General features: G+C 35.8%; 1 protein-coding gene across 4 annotated transcripts in view; it reads right to left on the minus strand.

The window, feature by feature from the left end:
- The window catches only part of ADGRG2 (adhesion G protein-coupled receptor G2), a 60,232-nt gene continuing 34,649 nt past the window's right edge, over positions 1-25,583 (minus strand). Inside the window, exons 9-29 of one of the 4 annotated variants that reach the window (XR_008463478.1) lie at positions 24,412-24,479; positions 22,139-22,212; positions 21,011-21,050; positions 20,845-20,879; positions 19,347-19,429; positions 18,622-18,682; positions 17,390-18,123; positions 16,380-16,581; positions 15,884-16,040; positions 13,680-13,829; positions 13,336-13,458; positions 12,180-12,225; positions 11,975-12,078; positions 11,257-11,381; positions 10,136-10,404; positions 9,229-9,328; positions 8,645-8,919; positions 7,889-7,990; positions 6,981-7,133; positions 3,724-4,304; positions 1,980-3,607 (exon numbers count right to left, since the gene is read on the minus strand). Coding sequence is in view for 3 of the 4 variants with exons in the window: in XM_054183454.1 (XP_054039429.1) it covers positions 1,934-2,118; positions 6,981-7,133; positions 7,889-7,990; positions 8,645-8,919; positions 9,229-9,328; positions 10,136-10,404; positions 11,257-11,381; positions 11,975-12,078; positions 12,180-12,225; positions 13,336-13,458; positions 13,680-13,829; positions 15,884-16,040; positions 16,380-16,581; positions 17,390-18,123; positions 18,622-18,682; positions 19,347-19,429; positions 20,845-20,879; positions 21,011-21,050; positions 22,139-22,212; positions 24,412-24,479 (3,086 nt within the window). In the remaining variant the exon portion in view is untranslated. Of the gene's footprint in view, positions 4,305-4,332; positions 6,306-6,980; positions 7,134-7,888; positions 7,991-8,644; positions 8,920-9,228; positions 9,329-10,135; positions 10,405-11,256; positions 11,382-11,974; positions 12,079-12,179; positions 12,226-13,335; positions 13,459-13,679; positions 13,830-15,883; positions 16,041-16,379; positions 16,582-17,389; positions 18,124-18,621; positions 18,683-19,346; positions 19,430-20,844; positions 20,880-21,010; positions 21,051-22,138; positions 22,213-24,411; positions 24,480-25,583 lie in introns of those variants that run through there. The other 3 variants (XM_054183454.1, XM_054183468.1, XM_054183462.1) reach the window with 3 other exon arrangements.

Here is a 25,583-nt window from a genome sequence, read left to right on the forward strand (position 1 = left end):
CTTGCTGTAAATTTATTACTTTTTTTTACAGTTGAAAATATAAATACAAGAACATTAAATAAATTTACAGGACACAGTGCAAAGGCAATTAAACAAATAGTTAAAGCATTCACAGAAATGCATTCCAGCTACTAGCATTCCAGTACTGTCTTTTATTAACATGCAGTTAAAACCTTGTGGATAAACACAACAAATACTTTAAGTTCTTTAAGTTCTCACTTCAAAAGCACATTCAGAGTTGTCTTGGACATAGGTGACCAAAAGGACCCATGCGTTGCATATAGAACCACAAGAGGGTTTGAGTACCGAAGAGGTTCAGTTGCTGAACTACAAGACAGCCCCAGATAGGAGGCATTAAACAGATGCTTTTTGTTGAGAAGAGTGTTTCCAGGCTCCCTATTGAGTGCTCTGGGAAAGCAAAACCCTTGCTTCCCTCCAGCGAGCATCTGCTTCAAAAAAATCCCCTTTACAGGGTCTGGCACGCTGCAGCATGGCGCCAGTTTGTTCTAGCTCTTGCACCAGAAGCATCCAACCTTTGCCCAAGAACACAAGGAAACAAAGGCAAGGGCCACACCTGCACACCTCTGTGAGGAGGAAGAGGCACAACCAGGGCTCATGCTAATTTCTGTTCATGAAGAATCTTCACAATGTAGTATGGGTGCTATTTTCTTTCAGCTGTTGTGCAGGAAGAGCCAAAATCCAGCTTTTTCAGACAAATATCACAAAGTGCATGAAATTTTGCTTCAGAAATTACTGAGCTAGGGCCTCAGGATTTGGCTTGCCAACCAACGGCCAAAGTACAAGCAGAAAAAATCATTAGAATAGCTCAAGAGCTGCCCCTTAAAAAGCAGCCACACAACGAAACAGACAATTTCTCAGCTACTAAATACAGCACCTAGCATTTATTCTCTGTGGTTTTTCTTTAAAAAAATAACACTTGTCTATTTTTCTTTATCACTGCAAATGAGAAATGGCAGTGTGTTTAATCTCCGGAACCACCATGCAAGATAAAATATTGACCCTGCTGAAATCAATGCCAAAAGCTTCCATTGACTTACTCAAGCCACTAACATAACTTAGTTGTATTTAATAACCTACTGACTGCATTATTTATCAGTCCCTCATTCATGGCACTCTACTTTGATGATACCCAGTTTCTATCCTTCTGTGGTGTACTGAGCTCTGTCGCTAAAGGTTGAAGATGGATAGTGTTTCTATTTACAGTTCTGTATCTGGTGAATATATATAAACCACCATAAGTGATTTCACTTACTGAACAAATTAACTTCTGTATCATTCTATGTTGAAGTTAATTATTTCAATTAAAGACAAATGCAAGCTTACAATAAAAGTTAAAGCAAAATAACAATTATTTTTCTACACATAGGAATATTTAAATTTATATTACAAGAAATAAATATAAAAGTATCATTAAGATGCTTAAAAGTTTATATTTTTATGCTTATTTACATCACTATAGTTTGCTACTACAACGTACAAAAAGTTGAAGACAGCGTAGCTAACATTTTTAAAGATAACATTGTTTGTACTCACAAGTTGTAACTTCCTACATTTATACAATATTACTATGTGTTACATCCAGATAAACTTAGTTGTAATGAAAAAAACCTAAACAAAACTTTCCTTTAAATGTAAAAAAACTCAAAGAACTTCTAATGAAGAATCAAAAGGGAAATGTGCCAGCTGTAATTTGACATCCAAGATACCTTGTCAGAATAGTAGCTTCCCTTTGTTTGTTTGGGTTGTTTTTCTTTTGGTTAATAATTGTCCTTGTCAATCCATTGCATGGCTGCCTTGAAGTTCCAGTACCATATATTAAATAAAATCAGTTCTTGGTCCGCTCACATTATGTAAAACTGTTAAAGTAAATCTCTACTTCACACTGTAAAACAATGTGCTGTTTAAAAGGAAATCACATTTTCTCAATAAAAGTTAGGCTTCCCCTCTTTGAAGTCCTTCTGAGTGAGATACGGCTTTTTTGGCTGCCTGTATCATCCTTTTCTTGAAATACAAGTTGTTTGCCTGAAAAGTCATGGAGACACACATCACCATTCTGTACACTGAAAGAAACACCATTCTTCTCACTGGAAAGATGGCCTGTTGAAACAAAAAAAGTGCATCCCCTATCAGAAAGGTTCAGAATCAAGTCTCCCAGGCTTTTTCAGTCTCTGTAGGGAGTTCACGCACTCTCTGTTTATCCCTGCAAAAATTTCAATATGCGTATTTTTCTGTACATATTCTGTATACATGTCTTCTCCTGCATGAAATCAGTAAGAGATCTGAGAGATGTTAATATATTTACGCATGATAGGATTCCGTATTTTAAGCAGAGAAGGTCACAATTCTCAGAATGTAGACTTTGACATGGAATAAATATCACTAGATAAGACGCAAAATACTTCTCATTCTAGTTTTGCTTTAACAAGTTAAGTTTAAAAGGTTTCTCAGGTTTGCCATGCATCTGAAACAAAGTGTTTGAGAAAACAAGGGTATTTTTTTCCTTTGAAAGGCACTCAACTTGCAGCATTTATTTCTGGAGGACAATCAGAATATGACCTAGGTCCAGTCATAGGTCTAAGCCATATTCAGACTGAGAATCTTACGCATTGAGGTGAATCTGCAATGAACGTGTAATTCCACTGCTGATTGAAGCCTATTAATGAAACGCTCCACAAATGCTCGATTCACTGGATAGAATCTCCTACCTCTAGGCACCACATTCTAGATAATTTTTATGAGAATTAGGATTTTTTTTTTATTGTAAGTATTTGTGCAAGTGCTTCTGGTTGGAAATTTACTTTTTTTCCCCCAAAGCAGTCAAGTTTAAAACATCTGCCAGAATCCTGATATCGTATGTATCATATCAGTAGAAGTAAATTATAAGAAATACCACAATGGGGAAACCAAAACCAGAACTAGTACTTCTTTTGGGAGGGGATCGTTTTGTTAAACACTGAGAAATGAGTTCACAAACACAGATGCAGAGCTGTCATTTATCATTTATACCATAATCTGCATTAATAAAAACCATAAAACATCCAAGTTTGCTATTTGTGTTAATATTTACAACACTTCATATACAAACACCATGATTCAGTAGATTTCATCAAATCTACTGAAACGACACAACAGTGAATATAGGAACTGCTTGCAGTTTATGCTTTTGGGAGGAGGAAACACATTGGTGAGAAACCTCTAGGCAGTGAAAGATGACTCTCTTACAGGGATCAAAATCTGATCCTCTGTAGTATGCCTGGATTCAGTCCACCAAATACCTCACCTATCCTGGAGCAGAATCCTGCTTTGGCTCTGTCCTCCCCTTTCACACTCTCACTACCTCAAGCTTCTGAACCCTTCCAGAAGGGGAAAGGCCACATTACAGGATGCTCTTCAACTATTTCTTGTTGTTGGGGTCGCCAGAGGGAGAAGTATTTGGTGACATCTCTCCCATGCACTTAATCCCTCCCGCAGAAAGGATTCTGCTGCTTGACTGACTGGGCTGGACTGCTCTTCTGCTTGGACCAGGTCCCCCAAGCACACAGGTTTAGTATCGGTCTACCCAAACTAATCCTTCACTTTAGGCAGACTGCGTACCTTTCAGCAGTTACCCTACTGATTCAAGCAGATGTCAGTATATCAGTTGCATCAAAGTCTCATTGGCAAACTTTTCTTCAGAATGAAAGACGGTGTTTTTTAAGTAACACGTGAATATGTATTTCTAGCCAATAAAGATTACTACCAGTCTGAAAATGTAATGCATACAACTTAAACACCTCAGGATAGGAGTTTAAGGGAGTGGGTTTGTGGTGATGGCTGTCAAAGATTACAAATTCCATGCCAAACTACCGAGCTGCCACTGAACCCACAAAATGGAAGCATTGGCCCAACAGATTATGCAAAACCTCTTGAATTTAAAGTCTAATATTTAATTGTTAATTTAAAAGGCCATCAAGCACTAAACCAGGCACAAATGTAAACAAGGTAAGATGAGAAGAGCTTTGTTAATCAATTCAAATCAGATAAAGACTGAAATGACAGAAAATCACCATGCTTGCTGACACTGTAATTGTGCATATATAGTTGTTTAACCCCCTGCCTGACTGTAACTGTTTTGTTTTAGAAGGAGTGTTCAAAATAGCTGTGCCCTAACATTAGGGCAAAATCTGAGAAGAAAATAAGCCTATTCTGTGAACAAATTCAGAAGGGTGGTTTCTGTTTCTCAGTGAGGAAATCTGCAGGTTCAGCCATGTGATACCTAATGGTAGTTTCCCAAACATGCAAACCTGTAAGAGAAAAACCGAAAACAAGGAAATATTAGTATGCCATGAAAAGATGAAGTTACACAGTCCAGTAGGCAAGCAAAGCCACAGGCTGTATAGACACCCCAAACTTAACCATGGCAAGTCATTCAGTCTTGCATCTGGAATAGCATTTCAGTGGAAGGAGGGAAGCCAAAGACATTAAGTGTTTACAGCTCAGTACATTTATGACATAGATCTTAATTTCTAGAGTGTTTTCTTTTTGGTGCTGTTATTTTGAAGTTCTGGCTGTGAGACCAGGGAAATGAGGTACAGCAAATTAGAAGCTCCTGTGTTCCTATCTAACACCAGTCAACTACCTTTTGGAGGCATTTGCCCAGCTCTTCTGAGATAGAACTGCCCCATGTTTGCAAGATTAAGTGTAAGGAATTGCCTCAAAGAGCTCTGCTGGGAGGACTATCTCTATCCAAGCATAAGTTTAGCCTCTTCTTGTGGAAGTCCTAAAGACCCAGAAGAATTATTTAGTCAAAGAAACTATGCAGGCAAAGTATCATACAACCCTTTTGATATGAATGGAGGATGTGGTACAGGGTTCACAGCATTCAAAACATACAATAAAGTACAAGAGGAGATGAGGTGGATCATATGAGACATCTGTGTTCATGAGTGTATAAGAAGAAAGTTGTATTAAAGTTCTTTCAGCTGCTTTGTCTGAGAAGCTGTTGACACAGGACATACAGACTGTCACACTGGAAAGATCTAATTATGTGAATAAACTAGGACAGAACTGGAGCACGTCACACAGAACTGGCATCACTCAATGGTTTAGATCACCAATTTGGCATCCCATTTTAAAATACTACCCAAATCAACAAAAACTTGTTCTGGAAAGCCACAACAGGACCATTCACTCAGTCGCTACAACAAACAAGTTCAATAAGACATTTCTGTTATCTTTCTTTCTGTCGAGAAAAGTAGCCAAAATGCTTTTGTAGCTATGTCTAAGCATGTCAAATATTGAATGGAGAGGTGGCAACTTTCATCAGACTAACTAACATAGCTGGGAAAAAAACCCCACAAGACATGCAGGTTTTTGTTGTGCCTGAAAATTTCTCTCTCTTTGAAAGGTATTACTTCTACCTAAAAATATTGCCTTGCTTTGTATTTGATGACAGTGAGAGTTACTGGATTCTGTTTCTCAACTGTTCTGTTAGATACGAAGTATGTTAATTATTGCATTGTGTGATAGCCAAACAGAGAGGTTTTCTAAAGGAATTACAAAAAAAAAAAAAAGGAACTAATTTTAGAAGCTCAATTTGGAAAGCTGTACAGGGCATGTCCACATGCCATTTCCTGAAGTGTTGTGGTTTCTTTACAATACGCAGCTAGTACATCCAAATGGACAGTAACCTATCAAGGGGGCAGCACATACAAATTCCATAGCTTTTACTCTGTCCATCTGAGAGACTATCTGCTGAGATAACGCCACTGATTATCTGCTGTCTTCTGACAGCACATGCCAGGAAACAAGGACAACACAGCCTCTGTGAGCATGTTCTACAACTTCATCCTAAACCATCTAGCTGATGGCATGACTTCTTAGCCTCAACTCTTGATCAATTGGGAAAAATACCTTAGGCACACAGCAGTAATGTCCTGTAAATTTTGCTCAGTTTAGGCTTTCGTAGATTACAGATTTATAAGTTATTTTTCTCTTTGAAAAATTGACTGTCTTTACTGAGAGCTCGAATCATCAGCAGGATGTGTGTCCAGCAAAAGTGTGAAAACATAGATTATGCCCATTGCAAAAAGATTTTTTTTTCAAGAAGTACGTTCAGTGGAGATTCATATCTAGTTTTCTACACAGACAAATAAGCCACACCAATTTGCAAGTGAAATTGACTGGAGTGCTACATACACCTGCATTTCAACTTCTCAGGAACAGAGCAGAAGGTAACAGTTCAGAGGACAAGTACTGTGTTAGAACAGGAAGGACAGAGAATTTTACTTCTGAAGAATTGTTTCCTGCAATAAAGATAGATTCCTGTTAGACAAAAACATCCTTAAAAACCCCACAGGTGAAACAAAGAGCTATAGAGAAATTCAGTTTCAATACTTACTCTGTAGCCAACAGTGAGGCAACCCTCTCAGCTGCACTCTGCTCACTGAGGTGATTTTATAAGTTACAGTCTCCATTTCTCTTACTTCTCCTCTCATAAGCAGCTTCCATGTGAGCATTCTATTAATGTTCTTCCTCATATTACTTCCTACATGACTCCTTTCATACCTTCAAGCTATATTATTATCCTATATGCCTTTCTTCTTCAGGCAATGTTTGTTTTAATAAGATTTAAATATGAGCTGGTTTAAAATATGCTTGAAGTTTAATGTCGTACGTTCAGGTGACAAGAAAAATGTTACCAGCAGCTTCTGGTAAGTAATTGCTCTAATAATGAATATTACCTACTATTTGATATATAAATGAAGAGTTCCCACTGAGTAGGAGAAATGGCTATTTTAAAACTTTGTCTATAGTCCCCTAAAACATTTGTAAGGACATCTTGAAATATTCTGACCCTATACTTAGGAATAATATTTTGTCAGCACTTAATTTTACATAAGCATGAAAGACCATAGCACTTCTGTTTTAAGACAAGAAAAAAAAATAGCTTGAGAAATACTATTTTGCATTATACATACCATTTCCATTCATGTGCACTGCGTAATCGTTATTCATCAGCAGTGTTGTAGAATTAGTGGAGTTACTGTTTGATTGTAAGGAATTGGAAGAACTGGATACTCCTTGATTTACGGTCTGCTTCTTTAAACCATTCGTAGCAGTTCTACTCCAGTCTAGAACAGACACGTTACAGAAAATAGCACAACTCATACAAACAAAATACAAAAACACAGTTAATAATGCAACTGAATTAAAATAAAAACAAGGCACTACATACTCTCCTCACAGTATTCTAGATAGAATGGTGTTTTTCTAAGAATGTAAAGATTCTTGATGTTTAAAATTATTTAAATCTAGTTCCTTTTTTTCTTGGCCCTTTTTAGATATGAGCAGCCAACTGTCATAGTTTTATGACTGCAGACCAGAACAGAAAGATAACTGAAGTACGGTTGAACCTCTAAGTTAAAGTGTACAAAAAGTATATAGCTTTATGAGAAGTCAACCACTGACTAACAAAAGAACATAAAACCATTTGTTGTTGTTTTTTTTTTTTTATTTAAACTGTGCTTCACCTTGTTTTTGTGGAAGTCACTGGTAAAACTACAGTTGACTCTGAAGCTGGAACAAATTTTACAGCTTCTAACTGATCAAAAGTCTTCTGCAAAGATGTGCCTTTATACTGCAGTGGAAGAGATCAACTGCACTTAACAGGTTAATGCAACAGCATGTAAGCATGTAAGAACTGCATCAGCTACCACCTTTAAAGAGTATAATGTTGGAGGTTTATTATACCTTAGATAATTAGACCTGCAACTGCAACAACATGACTTATTGATTTTTTTTAAATAAGTATTACAAAATACTAGGAACTTAACACTGAGTGTAAGTATTGAGAAGTAAAAAAATAAAAATAAAAATTCATATTTACCAGAGTTTTCAGCCAGCCTGAATTTCCCACAACAGAGATATCTTCTCCACTGTTTACGGACATTCTCCTTTGTTACACAATAGAAGATAAAAATGAAGAACCCTGCAAAACAATTACATTAGAGAATGTTGCAAAATTGACTTTTGTTACTTCTTATTGAAGAATGTTTTGGTTTTCTTTAATTTCTTTAAAATTTTTAATCAAAAGTAATGACACCTTTCTTCGGGGAAAAAATTTACAACTCTGAACACTGAAGTGTTCACTTTTCCCTTACATGGATGAGAGGAATCATACACACAAATGCAAGAACAACAAATATAACCCAATCCACAAAGTGCATAGTAAAGTTTCCTTTTATCAAGTAAGAAGTGAAAAATTATGTGGATCCTGAAATTTACTTAACACTTTGGGAAAAGAATTCAAAGCGATGTCAAACAGAGGGTATGATACAACACTGTCAGGCTATGCAGCTGTTAGCACACAGTGTGACACTGACCCATCTTTTATTAGCTGCTAACCTGTTACCACCAACTGTAACAGAACCAGCAACACTACAAAATTTTGTGCATTCATACAAAGGAAATAACTCATATCTAAAATAACAATAAATGGTACCCCCTTTACCATAAACTTAATTAACATGTTAAAGCACATATCAAGATTACATCTTTATTGCTGAATCAAGAAAATGCCATTTCCAAATGTTTTGTTCATTACATTGTACGCAATGGGCTGTCACACGAAGAATAAACTTACCTTGCAAAGTGTTGAAAATGGTAAAGAGGTAAGTAAATACCTCGTTTACGGTGAAGAACGCAAATCCCCAAGTAATTCCCAACAGGAATGTGAGGCCAGCAACACTCCTAAGGTCTTGAATACTGGTTTTTCTTTGGGCACCAAGTTGTTTTTTCTTTTTGATACGACAGAGCTGGATCAGCACAACAATGAACATGCTGATATTTATCAGGAATATCAGGCAAAAGTATCCCACAGCAGTAATATAGAAGACAACTCTATTTTTAATCCAGCAGCTAGAATACAAGAACAGTCTTGTCAACCATTATCAGAAACAGAAATAAAGTAAAATAAACATGAGATAAAGGTGTGGTTTGTTGCACATGCAAACTATTTTGTCCAAAAAAATACTTTTTAGTAAAGAGGCAAAAGGGTAAGATCTTTCATATAGACAATAACCACAAAACACATGACATACTGTAGAGCTATACCGTTTCAAAGCTCTCCCATTGCTCCCTTCCCTTCCCCACCTTTACTTGAAAGAAAACTAATTTCATAGGACCTCTATCCACCCACCCCCAAAAAAGCATCTCCCTTTAACTCACAATTCATCAGGTCTGTTTATTGAAACCCTTCCAGTGGTTATAAGTCCATAATTATCTGGTGATACCGCCAACACAATGGACACAACTACTGCTGGTAACCCTAAAAGAGTATGAGCAAACACATAAGTGAAAATCATAACAAAGACAGTATTATGATGACTTGAAATTGTTATTTTTCTGTGAAATCTACAACTTGTTTCTGAATTTGTCTGTTGAATTCCGTTGACTACTAGCTGCCTGAAATAATCTAAAAACTGGAGCATTCAAACTGCTCAGGAGCATAGCTTGCAAAGAAACAAGAGTCTTCTCCACAGTTACCTCCAAACCTTTCCGAATAAGGCAACAAATACCATAATCAAACTGATTTAAAAGATCAAATAAAGGATACCTGATTTTTTTTCTTACATGTTTTAAGAAAACAATTCTATTCATTTTAGTGCCTTCACTCATGTTCACTCGAGTGGCCAGAGAAGATAATCAGGTCAAGAATCTCTTCATCCTTTATCCAGTTAGATCTGTTTTGCTGCTTTTTGTTAGCAACTGTGCTACCCCAGAAATGGAATATATATACATATTGGCATTTATTTTCAAAATAGAACTGATGCCATCCATCTGGTAAATGGAAAAATTCGTTCTATTGTACTTGCACAAGGGAAATTCATTATCAATTTGTATTGCATCAGCCCCAGTTCTGCAGTTAGAGGGGAGTTCCCTAACTCAGAAATGTGGACTATATAGGATCAGGTTTACTTGGTCCATGAATACTTGGTCACTGCAAGGTCATAACATTTAATGACTGCTTCATTTTAATTTCTGAACTGTGTCACATTCACTGAAATACTTGATAAAAGAATTTATCTATTTAGCATCCAAAAGGAAAAAAAAAAACACAATGAAAAATACATACCCCAACCAACAATGCAAAATTTAAGAATGTATTTCCGTACGTAGGTATTAAAGACTTTCACAAGGGCCAGATACATGTGGAAAGCTTCTAGGCCCATCCAGGTGAAGGAAACCAAGAGGAAATAGTGAAGAAATACTGCAACTGCAATGCATAGGCCTCGTGTATCATACAGTGCAATCCATGAGTCAAGGAGAAAAACTAAGTTGAGCAGAAGTAATGCAGCACACAGCTGAATAAGGATTTTGGAGGGGTAGTCTCTCCGGATTTTCCTAAAAGGCAAATTAGTGAGATGATATCAATTGTCCATGGATCCCTAGTTTACTTTCTCTCTTGTAGTCCTTAGTGCTCAAATGCCAAAAAAAAAATATATATTTTCATTCATATATAATGCTTCATATATTACATTTATACCTGGACACAGTAATTTACAAAAGATTTCCAAATTAAGTCTCTATGAATAAAGTTTGTTATAATAAGCTTACATAAATACAAACAATAACTTGGATTCTTAGAGTTTAGCACCATGATTATTTTTTTTACATTGTACGTTCGACTTCTTCTTCATTACTTCCAAAAAACCAAAATGTGACTGTTCCTTATCACTAAACTAGATTAGGCTTTTGCCTGGGCTTCTAAAGCCTTGATGGTGACAAGTAAGTCCTTGATGACAGGACAATGAGAGAACAAATGTGTGCTGAATAACTTCAAGGAGGATTTCCAAAACATAGTATGGAGGATTCAGTAGTTAAGGCTCAAATGTAAGAAAATGTTCCAACAAACAACAAAGAATACAAATGTGTTTAAAAATGCTATCATTCTGCACTGCTCTATATATGTTGCATATTAAACACATTCCTTCACACTTCTATTATGATAATCCATTATAAAATATTTAAGAGTGCTACTTCTTCACTTCTTACTGCATAAAGCCTCATGACTAATTCACTTGTCCACAAGATTAACATTCCTGAAGACTGAATCAACACCTTCCTGGTAAACTGGACAAATTTGTGCATTATTAATGGTGACAGAATCCATAACTATTGGAAAGGACTTTGCAGTGAAGACTAAAAGCAATCATAATTGAAGAATAATGGGATCTTAGTTGAACAGGTACTTACTCAAAGGCTATGTAGGTCACAAGAGTAACAGAAAGAAAAATTGCAGAGAGGCCACAGCCTATATAAGATATAAAAGTCAGCACCAATTCTTGTGTGGGATTCAAAGGAGTATTTCCATACAAGTTCTAAAATGGAAACAGAAGTTAATTTCAGAGAGTATGTTTCTTAAATGGAAAAAGATCAAAAAAACCCCAAATGCACCCTTCCCTCTGCAATTGGAAAAAAAAAAAAAAGAGGAAACGGTTATTTCCATCATGAATCTTATAAAAAGTTAACTGAAAAACAGAAAAGCCAGTCTAGTCCTGCGAGGAGCAGGGAGTCGGACTTGATGATCCTTATGGGTCCCTTTGAACTTGAGATATTCTATGATTCTGTGATTCTAATTGTGAAATCTCATTTGATTAAAAACCTGTTTTAAACTTGATTTGTCCTCATTTTTGTCTTCTGTAATATAAACAAATGCCTAAATCTAAAAGCTGCAGTTTAATAAGAACTTCTGGAATTTTTTACTTCAATGGAACTTATGGGCTCCCATTCAACAAGCAGCTTAAGCACGTGACTAATTTTATGGCTGTACGTACTAGCACTGAAGTGAATAAAACTTGATTAGTATTTCATAGGTGGTCAGTGCTTACTGAATCCTCATTTGCTAAAGATAACATATACTTAAATATTTTCTTGAATCAGGGTATGACTGCATAATTTTTTAAATAATTACCATCAAAACTGCAAAGCTTGTGAGGTGGTTGCATGAACAGACTGTTTCATTTACTCTGCTTTCTTTAACTATGCAACCTTCATATGACCAGCCTCCATGTCCACCTGTTAAAGAAAACAGCTTTATTATAAAAGCCTTTATTTATATTAACATGAGTTAACATCGCTAAAACAGCATGATATCTTGGGTGATCTCAATTACTTACCATTTTTATTAAAGTCCCAAAAAACACATCTAACTGTTGAATTATCCTGTTTGGGAGGTAAAAAAAAATAATGTTTTACTAAACTAGGAGTTTATGATAAAGAAATTTATGAATTATCTACAAAATGCAGGCAAGAATAAATACTGTATACAGCTGTTTTACATGAACATAAAATGAATTTAGGTTCATAGAATGGATTAATATTCAAAAAGGCATGTGAAAATATGCTGAAGAAATTTGAAGTTACTATACAGGAGCTAGCTCTCACACTTATGCTAAGATTCTGTTCCTGGTAGAACTCTGTGAGTGATGTTTCATTGCCTTCCCACACTATACAAATTCTTGGGATTTCCCATCCTTCCTGATTTTGTAATTTTCAAGAAAATTACTACACAGAAAAGGAAAAACTTTTTCATTTGCAAACATTTGATCACTTAATACTACTACGACAAAGGTTTACATATAGATTTCCCACACACATATGAAAATCCTAAAAATAGTAGCAGTAATACAGCATACTGCTATGAATACTAATACTTCTACAGTAAAGACTACACTAAGCCAGATCTAGAAAAAAAGCTTCAGGTACCTTAGTGTAATCCCTACATTTTTCAGTTTATAGTATTTTAGTATGTTAAACTCTTTTAAGATATGTGATAGAAGATTTTAATCCTTGATGCATGTTTAGGAAAGAAACGCTGTATATGAGCCCTAATACTTTCAGATTACACACACCTGTGTTCCACTTCAAGGAACCACATTCCCCGTAAGAAAAAAGACTTATATTGCTTTTTGGCCACACAGCACCTACAAATGTCATGATTGCAGCAACTCTGTAGCAACTCCCACTGTCAGACTTTCATCTGAGAGTGTTTATCCTTTGAAGAATAAAACAGAAGAGTAGGTAGGAAAGATAAAAACTGGATGGATAAGTGATAAAGCAAAATTACCTGAAACCATTTGGGAACAAAAATTTATACCAGTGATAAAAAAGAAAAGATTAGTGATATTGAAAGTCCAGACGGAGATTAAACGTCCACACTAATAAAGCAGAACCAATCAATGTGTATTCTTAGTACAGTATTTCTTCTATAACAACTCCAATGGAGGCAACAAAATTGTACTTTAAGTCTGCCCAAATGTAAATCAATCATACCTGATTAGGTTTGATATTCTGTAAAGTGACAGTAACATTTGCCTTTAAGTTGCTAATTGTGAGGTTAGAAACACTTGATGATATAACATTGCTGATTAAAGATGCATTCTTCAAGGACAGATCCTGGAACAACAAAAAATAACCAGATTTTGAAATCTTAAAGGAAACAATAGTAGAGTACAGCACCCAGAAACTCACTTATTATGCAGAGTGAGCACTGGACAAAATTACTTTTTAAACCAAGCGGTTTTGAAATGTGTTTTGTGGGAAAAAAAGTCCATTCATATTTTATTTTGCTCTAGGCTTGAGTTTAAAACTGTAGGAACAGAGGATCAAGAAGATACCTGGAACACAGTGGTCTTCTTAAAGAAGTTGAATATAATTCTAGAAGCCAAGTCCAACTCTTCAGGAGGTAAACTGGTCAGCAACGATGAAGGAAGTGCAATTGATCCAAGATTATTTAAGTCATTAATTGAATTAATGCCTAGAGAGATCTGAAAAATAAATGCAACATTTATGCTTCATTTCAGTCTCTAAAGAAAAATTAAACTGTGACTTATTTTCATTTTATAACTTTGAAATACATATTTCTGTAATCACTGTTAGGAACTCACTGCTGCTCTCTTGTTCCTCTCCTGCTCCAGTGAATACATAGCTTCTGCAGGACTGAAAAGGATGCAACTCATTTCAGGTCTCCCTACCATTGAAAATACTCTTTTGAAGTTTTGAAGAAAACACTCATTGAAAATACCCATTTGCTTACGTGGACAGAACACATCACAGTGGCAGATAATACTGATTTGCAAAAGGTGAAGAGCAACAACCTAGGTAAATCTACGTAATTGTGTAGGGGGATTAACATTTCACAGGACAAATGCCTGCAAAGGCAAGAATTTTTATACTCCGTATGAAATATGTCAGAATTCAGAAAAACTGTAAATAGCCATTATTTGTCAATAGGTTAAGTACAGTAGGTTAAGTAGAACCTAATAACATAAACCCTATCTTTATGATCATCTGGCAAAAATGACAATAATAAACTGGATAAGCTACAATTCAGATATCTCAAGAGCTTAGTGATCTAACATTATAAAAAAAAATCTGAACTTTCGCACAGTTTTGTGTGCTGTACTTATAGGACAGAGAGCTTTGTTTAGTACAAAATCTCTAACATCTTCTTGTCACACATTAGTCACATAAAAATATCATCATCTCAGAGTTATGAGAGATGTGAAACATCAGCAGAACTGAAGAAAGAAATTATCTGTGTATTCAAAGAATGGTTGTAATAGGAATAACAGTGTGAACTCTCCACAGTGCCCTAACAATGTGGTTTAACTCTTCTGTTTAGACCAGTGGTCTCCAAACTTTTTTGATCATGCACGCCCTAAAATTTTTTTGAGCATGCACCTCAAAATATATCTATCTATTTGTAAGTTACATGCACGTAGTACTGTACTAATATATAATGCATGTTATAAAACATACACAAAAATAGAGATTTTAAAAGGAAGAGATAAAGATTGAACATTATTTTTTTTAAAATATATTTTTTATTCATTAATCACATAAAAAATATTATCTTCCTGCACCGCGATGGACGCACCCCAGTTCGGAGATCACCAGTTTAGACAGCCACCAAAGAAATCCCAAATCAATTCCATAAAAGTATTCCTGCTGCTCTGGTTTTAACTAGATGATACTTGTTGAAAATTCTCTGTATTTCATTGCCAGTGCCATGAGACTTCCAGAAAATCACTACTTAGCAAATATCTGTTTTTCGTCACTACCTAGTCATCTCAGATTCATGCACCACACATTGCAAGAAAATAGAAAAGAACTCAAACGTTAACATTTGGCATCATTTTCAGTATCACAGAACAGTTCCAGTGCTACTTATAGGTCACGCTACATTAAGCTATGTCCTTCTCTTAGAGGACAGAACGTGCCAAAATTTGTCCAGAACTTTCCATCTTTCCGTGCTTAAGCCTCCAAGATTGGTCCAAATTATTTCTTCAACCAGGAGGGAGGTTTGGAGTGAGACAAAGTGGATCCAAACTTTCTAAGCACATCTTTCTTGGTGAAACCAACTAGTCATGGGTAACAAATGTAGGAATGTCATTATCTAAGCAACATAATAGTTTTTTCCTGGAACCCTCTGCAATTAATCTCCTTCTAACAGATGAAGCCATCCGGCAACACTCCTTGACAGATTTCAGTGCTGTCAGGGTGGGTGATGAAGTGACTCATAATTCAGGGGTTTTAAGCCAAAGTTACTCCACCAAGCACTCTGTCCATTCGGTGTTCTGGCTGTACCCTCTGTAACAGTTTATTAGTCAAATGCCAGTTTCTGCTAAGGATGTTGCTTATTTACACCATAATACAAAATGAAAGGAAAAACAATGTAGGGCTTCAAAAACAAAGTATTTTTTCTCTGAAACCAACACGAAAATAAATACAAAACAAACCCATGTTACATATAAATATAAAAACATCAATACTTAAATGTTTGAGAATTTTTAAGTATTTAGAATTTTCAGTATTTAACCTGGAGATCAGCAGAGTCCTGGACAGCAAAAGACATTTCGTTGGAGCGGATGTGATTGGTTTTGACAACTGCCAGAGCCAAGGAAGGGGAGGCAAAATCAGCAGATGTTGCTGAAAAATTCAGTTTTAAACCAATATAATCCACCAGTTTTATAATTCTGTTAAGAAAAAGAGATACTTAGTTTTACCAAACACATACATTCAAAATTCTTAGGCAAGTTGTGGTTATGGAGAAGCAATCCAAGCATAATGGAAAATACAGAGGACTCTGTTCACCACTGTGGTGTCAACACAAAAAAATACGCTGTTTTCCACAGCATTATATTATAGTAGAGCTGGTAACACTAGAATGATACTCCTTCCATTTTATATCAGTACTTTAAAGAACAAGAAATATTCTTTTGGATTATGATTATGAAAAAAATGAAACTTGCTGAAGTCAATTTATCAAGACAGTCAATACAACACACCTTTAATCTATTACCAGAATGACCTACCTGTTAGAAATTCGGGGTGGTAATGGTTGAGAAGTGGTCAGGACTTTGCTAACTTCATTAATCATCCTTTCTACATCTTTTGGCTCTACTTTTCCAGCTGCTAAATCGTTTTCTATTTTGGACACAATTTGCTCCGCTGTGGTGACATTAATGGTGGTAGTATGTACAGAAGTTGTGTGTGTGGTAGCTGACAGTATCTTTCCTGTGACAAAAGAAAAGTTGTGTGTTTATTTAAACATTGTGTTCAACAAATGAAGTAAGCTTTGAGAGGCAGAAAAATTAAGCAGTTCTCTTGACCAACAAACCTTATGACAACCTGTAAGGTCTCTCAACATGTTATGTGAGACAGAATCCTTTTTTCTCCCCATCAGCTACTTTGCAGATAGCGATACTTTAAATCTTAGGAAAACATAAAGCAAGGTTTCAAATGGCCAGCATTAATTCTGCTTTTTATTGATAACAAAGTTCCTCACATCAGACCATTAGTGATGTTAAATAATCTATTATTTTGGATTTTTAGCCACTGGATGCCTGAAAGTAGGATAAAATCAAGATAAGGTCAGCAATTTGAAAAGGAGCTTGTAAAGATGCATACAATCTTCATAGGTAAATACGTAGCCACTTACAATATTCCTAATCAATAGTATTTTAAGGAAGATCCAACATTGATTCGCAATATTTTAAATACTAGCTTAGTAAAAAAAATATCTACCTGGCGCTGTAACTTGTTTTTTTCCGTCAAGGGTACCTATTTGGAACTTAGCACAGCACCTATCTATCACAGTTACCAACCAATGTGCAGGGTGAGGTATCGCTCATCATGGCCAAAGGCATCAGAATGTATTTTAAAATAAGTATACACCTTGTGAGAGTTGTCTCAGGTTTTTCACAGTAATTGGAAGGTCACAGCTCAGATATATAATCTTGTTTATAATAAAGTTTAAAAGCAAATTCAGCATATCGTATTCAAATTAAAAAAAATAAATAATCATTTTACATGTCATATTTACCTGTGCTCCCATTAGGCAGGCTACCATGGCCATCAGCAGTAGAATGAGGATGAGAAGCTGAGACAGAATGGTTGACAGGACTAACAGTAGGGGTCAAAGTTATTGTGAAAGGAGTAAGGGGAAGAATAGGTCCTGCAGTAATGTTTTTGTTATGAGAAATAGGTACAGTTGAGTCTGTAGCAGGATGAATTTGTGCAACAGGTTTGGTGGAAGTTTCAAAGCCGGGAATTACTATTGGATGTTTGAGGGGAAGCTCAGAAGAGGAAATTGCAGAATGTTTAGTGAAATTTACAGACGGAGAAATTATTGTAATAGGCTTGGTAAGATATGCAGCATCAGATTTAATTGAGAAACCAGCATTAGTCACAGATTTTGTCGCAGGTGTGGAAATAGTGACAGATTTATTAGAAGCTATAGAAGGAAAAGTTGGCATGGTAGGTTGAGCAACAGACCCAGAAGAGGGAAGTGTAGTGGTAACACTGGTGGAAGACACAGAAGTTTCAGTAGTAGATGTGGTAGAAGTTTCAGAGAGAGGATTTGTAGTGGGAGATACGGAGAGAGTTCCAGAAAAATAAATTTCTGTGAATGGTGGGATCAGTGGTCTAATTGTGGGGCTTTGTTTAGAAGAAAGCGTAGTGGGGGAAACAAAAGTATTAGATTTGCGTGAAGTCTTTTTACGGAGAGGAGAGCGACGGAAAGGAACCCATATAGAATGAGGTGGCATGTCTATGGTACTGTAAAAAAAAAAAACAAAACACAAAAATGCATGTTAAATTTAACATTGTTTATATTTTAAAGAAAATTAGTGATAATAAAGGAATATATGTAAATAATATGGACATACTACTAATGATGTGTATTTTTAAATCAATCAGATTGGATTGTTGCTCTAGTAACAAATGTGAATTCCATAACATTTTGAGTGTTCTTACATTCTATTTTGCTGTAGTTATTAACTAGTAAGTCCATAAATACTACTAGTGCCTTTGCTGCCTATTCTGGAGGTGACCTAATGCTGAACACAAAAGGGGAAAAAAAAAAAGGAAAAAAAAATGGGAAGAGAAGCGAGATGAAGGGAAGAGAGGAATGGGAAGGAAACTACATAGGAAAATGCCTGTCAGGTTGTTTTTGTGGAGTCCTTCCTGGCTATCACACTGCAAATGGAAGATGACTCTATTAATGCATTAAGAAATTTAGGAAATAAGCAACTCAAATTTTGTATTTATACTTACTACATTTGTAATTCTTCAGCAGTCAAGGAACAATACTTCAGTGACGAACAGCAGCACCGTTCTGAGATGACAAAGAAGCATTAACCTAATTTATCCTGAAGCATAAAAATTGCTAATACTGTTAAGTAGGATATTCAAATAAGCATGTATTTTATGTTTTTTAAATAATAGTGTATATTGCATAATTGATTTTGAGGGTTTTTTCCTGAAATTACATTTGCAAAACAGATCTTGACCAGTCAGAATACGGCAATAGATTTTTGCTCAATGCTTGACAAGTACAGATTTCTCTTTTTGTTATTGTACACAAACCAAAATGCAAAGCTACATCTTTTGAAACACAGAGACAAATGGTATGAGTCACCACTCCATCCTGTCATAATATCACTAAGAAAGCTTGGCTACTTTATAAACTTTACAATTCAGATTGCCATTTCAGTAACACGTTTACGTTCTCAAGTAATTTTACACCTAATCATTTCAAAGTCTGCTTTATTAATGTAGTCAGCAATTTCACACCAAAGTTTTTTTTAAACATCTTCCCCCTGCCCACCCAAAAATCAGAAGGCTGCATTTTGATGTATTAATATTGTCCAACAAAAAATTATTTTTATCTAAAATAAGTAACAATCTTTTCTTTTAGCTACTTGAAGGTCACATGTAAAGATATGAAATTTAATCTGAAAAGGTAACTGTGATGAGACTATGTTTAAAGCATAACTTACCAAGTTGACTTATTTCTGCTTTGTCTGTTAAACTGCTTATATTCTCTCTCTCAGCCAGCTTCATTATGAAACTGCACTGTATACTATAATGAGAAGAAAAATCTTTAGACTCAAGAAACAGATCTGCCTCATCTTTACAACAGACGAAACTAACATCAAATACTGAGTGAAAGCACATTAACACAGATGCTAAGTGTGATAGAAAATTTTTCCTAGGCTCTTTGAGATTTGGGGATATTTTTAATGCACATAAAACACTATGTCAGGCTAAATAGGAGAGTAATACATCAGTTTGTGGCAGCTTATTTTCTCTTTTCTCTACAGACACTGTTGATTCTTAAATGGGGTCCTCCCTAATTAATGTTAGCCATTAAAGAATTGATAATTTTGTAAAGATAATAACATAATCTCCACTGTTACTGTAAAGAAACTCCAGAGAGGAACTAGCAAGTGTCCTAGGTGGCTATGTCAGTGTATATGAAACTTCCATCACCTGGGGAAAGCCAGTGTTCTCTCTTTTGACTTTAGAGAGAACTTAAATGACCCACTTAAAGTTGTGGCATATTCACAATTTTGGTTTGATAACGTGAAATCCTGCCTACACTAGCAAACCTACAGTAAGAATTCTTCATGTTTGGCAAACTCAAACACACAGGAGAACGAAAAGGAAACACATAAAAGATGAAATGGAGCTTCTTCCAGCTATCAAGAATGAAAAGAGTACTCTAACTACTGATAGTATGTGACATGAAGGTGTGATCTGACTTTCTGTCTATTACCGTTTAGTGTTTTGGACTTTTCTTTCACCCTAACCCAGGAAGATAACCCCCAAATTCAAGTATTCGGGGAAATAAGGTTCCACTTTTTGTTTTAGAATACAGTGTCTCCAAACTGATAATTTTAAAGGACCAGCAATTTAGTGGTGAGTAGCAATTAAATTGACAGACATTATCTACGTTTCAGGGTTTCCAGGATCACCTCTGTGGAGCAGCCTTGCCATTCTGATACCCCATGGATTCCAAACTCTGAACTGTTTACTTTCTCAGGTTTCCCCTACTCTGAGGATGGTTGGTTCCCAAGCAGAAGAATAGCAGCTTGGGAGGTCTGATGCAATTCCCTCATACAGGTTGCATTGTACTCACAAGCTTTGAAAGTTTGGTGGTCCTAAATCCCACAGCCTTAGTGGTTAAGTTGCTATGTGACTCAGCTAATAGAAACATGCAGAAGAAAAATGGCAAGCAAGCCTGTGCTTCACCAGAAGATTAATGAGAAGCAATAGAGTTTGGTTAAAAAAATAAAATAAAATCACTAATGCTAGGATAATAATGGGATCAGAATTTCTTTGTCAGCCTACGTATATTTCGCCAGCTTATTTCTCAAACTTAACTTCCTAGAAAGTTTGTTTTTACTTTTGTTACATAGCCATTCATACTTGATGTATCACAAGACAATATATGAGCTTTTAAATATATGAGCATTAAAAAAATTAACAACAAACCTTTGGTTTTCTGCACTGCATTCCATAACAGAGGACTGTAATGACAAGAGAAAATAGGAAAAAATTGTTTTGTCAGAAGAAAAAAGGACTGATACTTAGATAATGATGTTATCAGAAATAAGTTGAAAAAAGTTTTCCAAACAGTAACAGTAATTAGTAATCTTACCTCACTTACTGCTTGCAAAATTTTTCTGAACTCTGAAATTCTTTAAAATAAAAAGTTACCATTATGGAGGATTTCTAGTTATGTTTCTAAAGAAATTGCAACAATAAAATGAAAAGAACAAGCAATTACTAAGAAAAAAATTATTTTCCAGTTGATCAGTGATTTTTTAAAATCATGCCAGTTCTAACATTGTAAATCCACTTTTCAAAGCATTGCACATTTTAATAGTTGCCTTTGATTAGTGACTCCACAACTAAGTTTAACCCTCTGTCATCGCATATCTTAACATTAATCCACTTCTTTAGAAGTTATTTAAAAGAGCAAAAGATAAATCCTAATATTGCCTTTTGACAAGCAAGCATTTGAAACAGAATTCTAAATTTATACTCAAAGCCACAGAAATAGAATAAGAAATATGGGTATACGGATTTCATCTGCAAAAAGACCTGTTGGCCAATTACATCTTTTTGATTTTCAGGCTAAGTTTTGGGAATAGCAGTAAATATTCAGTCATTCAAACCTCTCCTTATAAAGACTGTGAAAGAAGAAACTACAATAAAATAAAAATACAGATATAATTATTAATGTATTATGTTTCAATATATAATGTATTATGATTTATTAAAAAACATGCAACTATGAAAGTTCTCGTAGTATTTTCCTACGAGACAGACTGAATCCTTGAAATTATAAACACTATTTATTCATGAAGAGCAGCAGCCAGACTGGCATTCTCAACAATCCACAACTCATGTCCTCAGTATTATTATTATGGTTATTATGATTACTACTACTACTACTACTACTACTACTACTATTACTAAGATCATCAGCATATAAACAACAAGGCCTTCAGGCCTTGTTGAGCCTCGAGGAAACTGAAGGACCTAAAGGGAAATCAGCAAATGTACCATTTCTTAAAACAAATGCCAGTGGTGCATAAAACAAAACTAAGACTGTTCTAACCAACATGAACTGTATGTTAAAAACCAATAACTTAAAACTCCTGAAATTGTTAATTTATGAAGTGCAAGAATAATGCAGAGTGAAGAGTTTGCTAACCACATGGAAGGTCCCACTTCATCTTTTTCAAATATAAGATTTCAATCCTTATTCAAAATTACTCACCTCAATTTTTGTGGGGTAGGTGCTGGAATTGCAATTAATTTTGTAACTTGACTGTTGATGGCTATGTTATTAACCTGTTAGAAACAAATTCCACGGCTAAGTAAACCCAGTAATTTTTAGCCCTAAAAGAAACATTTTCATTTCACAGATTTTAATAGGCTGAAATTCCAAAGATAAGAAGCACATTTTCTCATTAAGACACTTCAACAAATATGTACCATGATATTGTTGTCACCACTTATGGAAGGAATTTGCTCATCTAGTATAGATTAAATAGCAGGATCTGATTTGTGAAAGATATGAGCAAGAGGATAGTGACCACACTATATCTCATGTTGGAAAAAGAGGAATTTGGCTTAGTTTGCAACAAAGACAGCTTAGACCAGATGCTGAACAAACTTTCTAAGTATAAGGGCAGCAATGGGACAAGTTCCATAATAGAGATAAGTAACAGACAACATAGAATCCTGGGAATAAGAAGTCAAGAACTGAGGTAAAAGATGTGGTAGGGATAATCTAACCTTAGGGCTGGGGAATAAATTAAGGTTTATCTGAAGGCCTTTTATAGATCTGCATTCGTATGTTATTCTGGTTGCCATCACTACCAGTTATTTTTACATTTTATGCACACAGTAAGCATCATGATGAAAACATCACCTGACATACATGGTATTGACATTACCTAAGAAATATTCTGATAAAATAGTTTCAAGACACAGCAAACTTGCTTTTCTAATAGCTGTAGGCGTAATCTTAACACACTAGGATGGTTTCAGTAGGCATTATCACCATTGAAACGCAACACAATGCCAAGGTGGCTTTTGCCTGGGAAGTACCCCTGCGCAAACTCAATGTTCAATGGGCACCTGTGCAGTAGCTCTCTGCGGTGATTTTGCCGACTACTCTGATGTGTGCAGAGATTGGCCTGTGAAATCTTAGACTGAGTGCAGACAGGGGTGTGGGTCCTTTTCAAGCTAATATCCTTTTTTTTCCCCTCTCCCTTCAGTTCGCTATCTATAATAACTGAAAATTCTCATCCTCATAGTATTATCTCAATACTGAATAATCTATATGTTCCTTGCTTTGCATGACATCATTCTCTTAAACATCTGTTGTGCTGTATAAATGGACACACTTATGTCACATAGGCCTACTGCAAAATTAATAACTAATTAACCACATGTGAAAAAGTACAGAACAATACCCTATTTATGAGCATCTGAACAGGAATTATTCCCAGGATACAATCCAACTTAATTTATGCCCACACTGTTGCTATCTAATGATGCTTGCTTTCTTAAGTAAAGTGCCTAAATTAATTTCCGAAGGAAGATCCTGTATGCTTAAATGTAGATTCTTAATTACACAGTTCCTCTCTCCAGACTTGCCAGGGTTTCCCCCTACTTTCAGTGGTGATATCAAGAATACAGGCCCTTACTGTAGGAAAGTGGCCAGCAGGAGCAGGGAAGTGATCGTGCCTCTGTACTCGGCACTGGTGAGGCCTCACCTCGAGTCCTGTGTTCAGTTCTGGGCCCCTCTGGACAAGAGGGACATTGAAGTGCTGGAGCGTGTCCAGAGGAGAGCTACCAGGCTGATGAGGGGTCTGGAGACCAGCTCATATGAGGAGAGGCTGAGGGAGCTGGGCATGTTTAGCTTGGAGAAGAGGAGGCTGAGGGGAGACCTCATTGCCCTCTACAACTACCTGAAAGGAGGTTGGAGAGAGGTGGGTGTTGGCCTCTTCTCCCAGGTGAATAATGACAGGACCAGAGGAAATGGTCTGAAGCTGCGGCAGGGGAGGTTTAGATTACACATTAGGAAGAATTACTTTCCTGAAAGAGTGGTCAGGCACTGGAACAGCCTGCCCAGGGAGGTGGCTGAGTCACCATCCCTAGAGGTGTTTAAGAAACGTGTAGATTTGGCACTTCAGGGCATGCTCTAGTGGCAGAGATTGTAGGGGGGTTTTTTTGTGTGTGTATGGTTGGACTCGATGATCTCAAAGGTCCTTTCCAACCATGAAGATTCTAGGATTCTATGATTCTATGAAATTTACTTTGCTGGAATTCTAAAACATAGCTGCAAAGCAGCTGTTTAAGAGAGAGAGAGTAGATCCATGCACTGCAAATATTAACTCGTACTGCAAACTGTATTTGAAATGAAACGAAACTATAAAAAACATAATAAGAATCCTGTCAAGGTATCAGTATTTTAAGTGTAGACAAAGAAACCCATTTCAACCTTCCTTACAATAAAGTTTTAAAAGAGAGAACACTTACTATGTCTACATTTAGTGATGCGTTACTTTCTCCATTTGCCTGAAGTTTTACCTTGCCCACATAGAACACTAAAACCAAAAGGCAAAAAAGTTAAGAAAATCAACACTAAACCACATCATATAAAATTATTTGAGAATTTAAAAATTCACTGTTTTGTGTTACAATAGAAAGAAAATAAGAACACTTACACTAGCTTTTCTAATCATTTACTATTTTTGAAAATGTTCATTCATCTCTTCACTTACTATTTCCACAAATGAACTACTCCAATAGCTTCATTAGTTTTTGTACATTTATTTTTGCTGGCTGTCTCTAAATTCCTTCTAATTTGGGGTTTGCTGTTTGGGTTTTTTTCCCAAAATACTAAAACTGCACTGCACATTACTATTAATACAACTCCAACTCCACAACGAGAATAAAATGTGTGGGTAAAGGCAAAGTGATACTCAAAATTATTCCCTTGGGAATTAAAGAACTTTCAGGATACCATAATTCAGACCATCATTCAACAGTCCTTGAGAGCTGGTAGGCCCATTTTGGAGAAAAAAAAAGGAACTTCTACGACACTTCTCTTCCTCCAGCCACATATTCAACACAGGCTATAGAGAAAGACCCATACAGGAAGGCACACATGACATCACGCAAATCATCTAGCAGTTTACGTTGTCAACCAGTAGGGAAACTTTACAGAGGGAGGGGCAGATACATACTCTGCCTCTTTCTAATCTATAAGGTACTCAGCATATGGCTACTTGGCAGAAGTGACTTCATTTTCTTAAGTATTTCTCACAGAAGCCGTTAATCAAAGTGTTTGGAAGGCAGCAACACGTATCAACAAAATCTTCTTTTACTACATTTTTATTAGCACACATAAAGGGCACATCATTGCTCTTTCCATTTTTCCTTGTTTGGCTGTTCTGTCACATTACACTTTTAAAATACATGCAGGCTTTTACAATAATTCTCCTGAACATTGTTTCAACTTCTATTCCTGATACAGTTGGGCTCAATACGGCAAACATTAGTGTCTACCATAGCTTACTCGTTTCTTGTTTTCTCATGTTTGTAATTATTACCTGTAACTGTGTATAAGAAGCCAAAGATCAAAAAGACAATAGACTAAACACTACTTTTAAATAAAACTCCCCACTTCTTATATTAATTTTTTAGAA

The sequence above is a fragment of the Rissa tridactyla genome, chromosome 1, assembly GCF_028500815.1.
Source record: "Rissa tridactyla isolate bRisTri1 chromosome 1, bRisTri1.patW.cur.20221130, whole genome shotgun sequence".
In the NCBI taxonomy this organism is placed as follows: domain Eukaryota; kingdom Metazoa; phylum Chordata; class Aves; order Charadriiformes; family Laridae; genus Rissa; species Rissa tridactyla.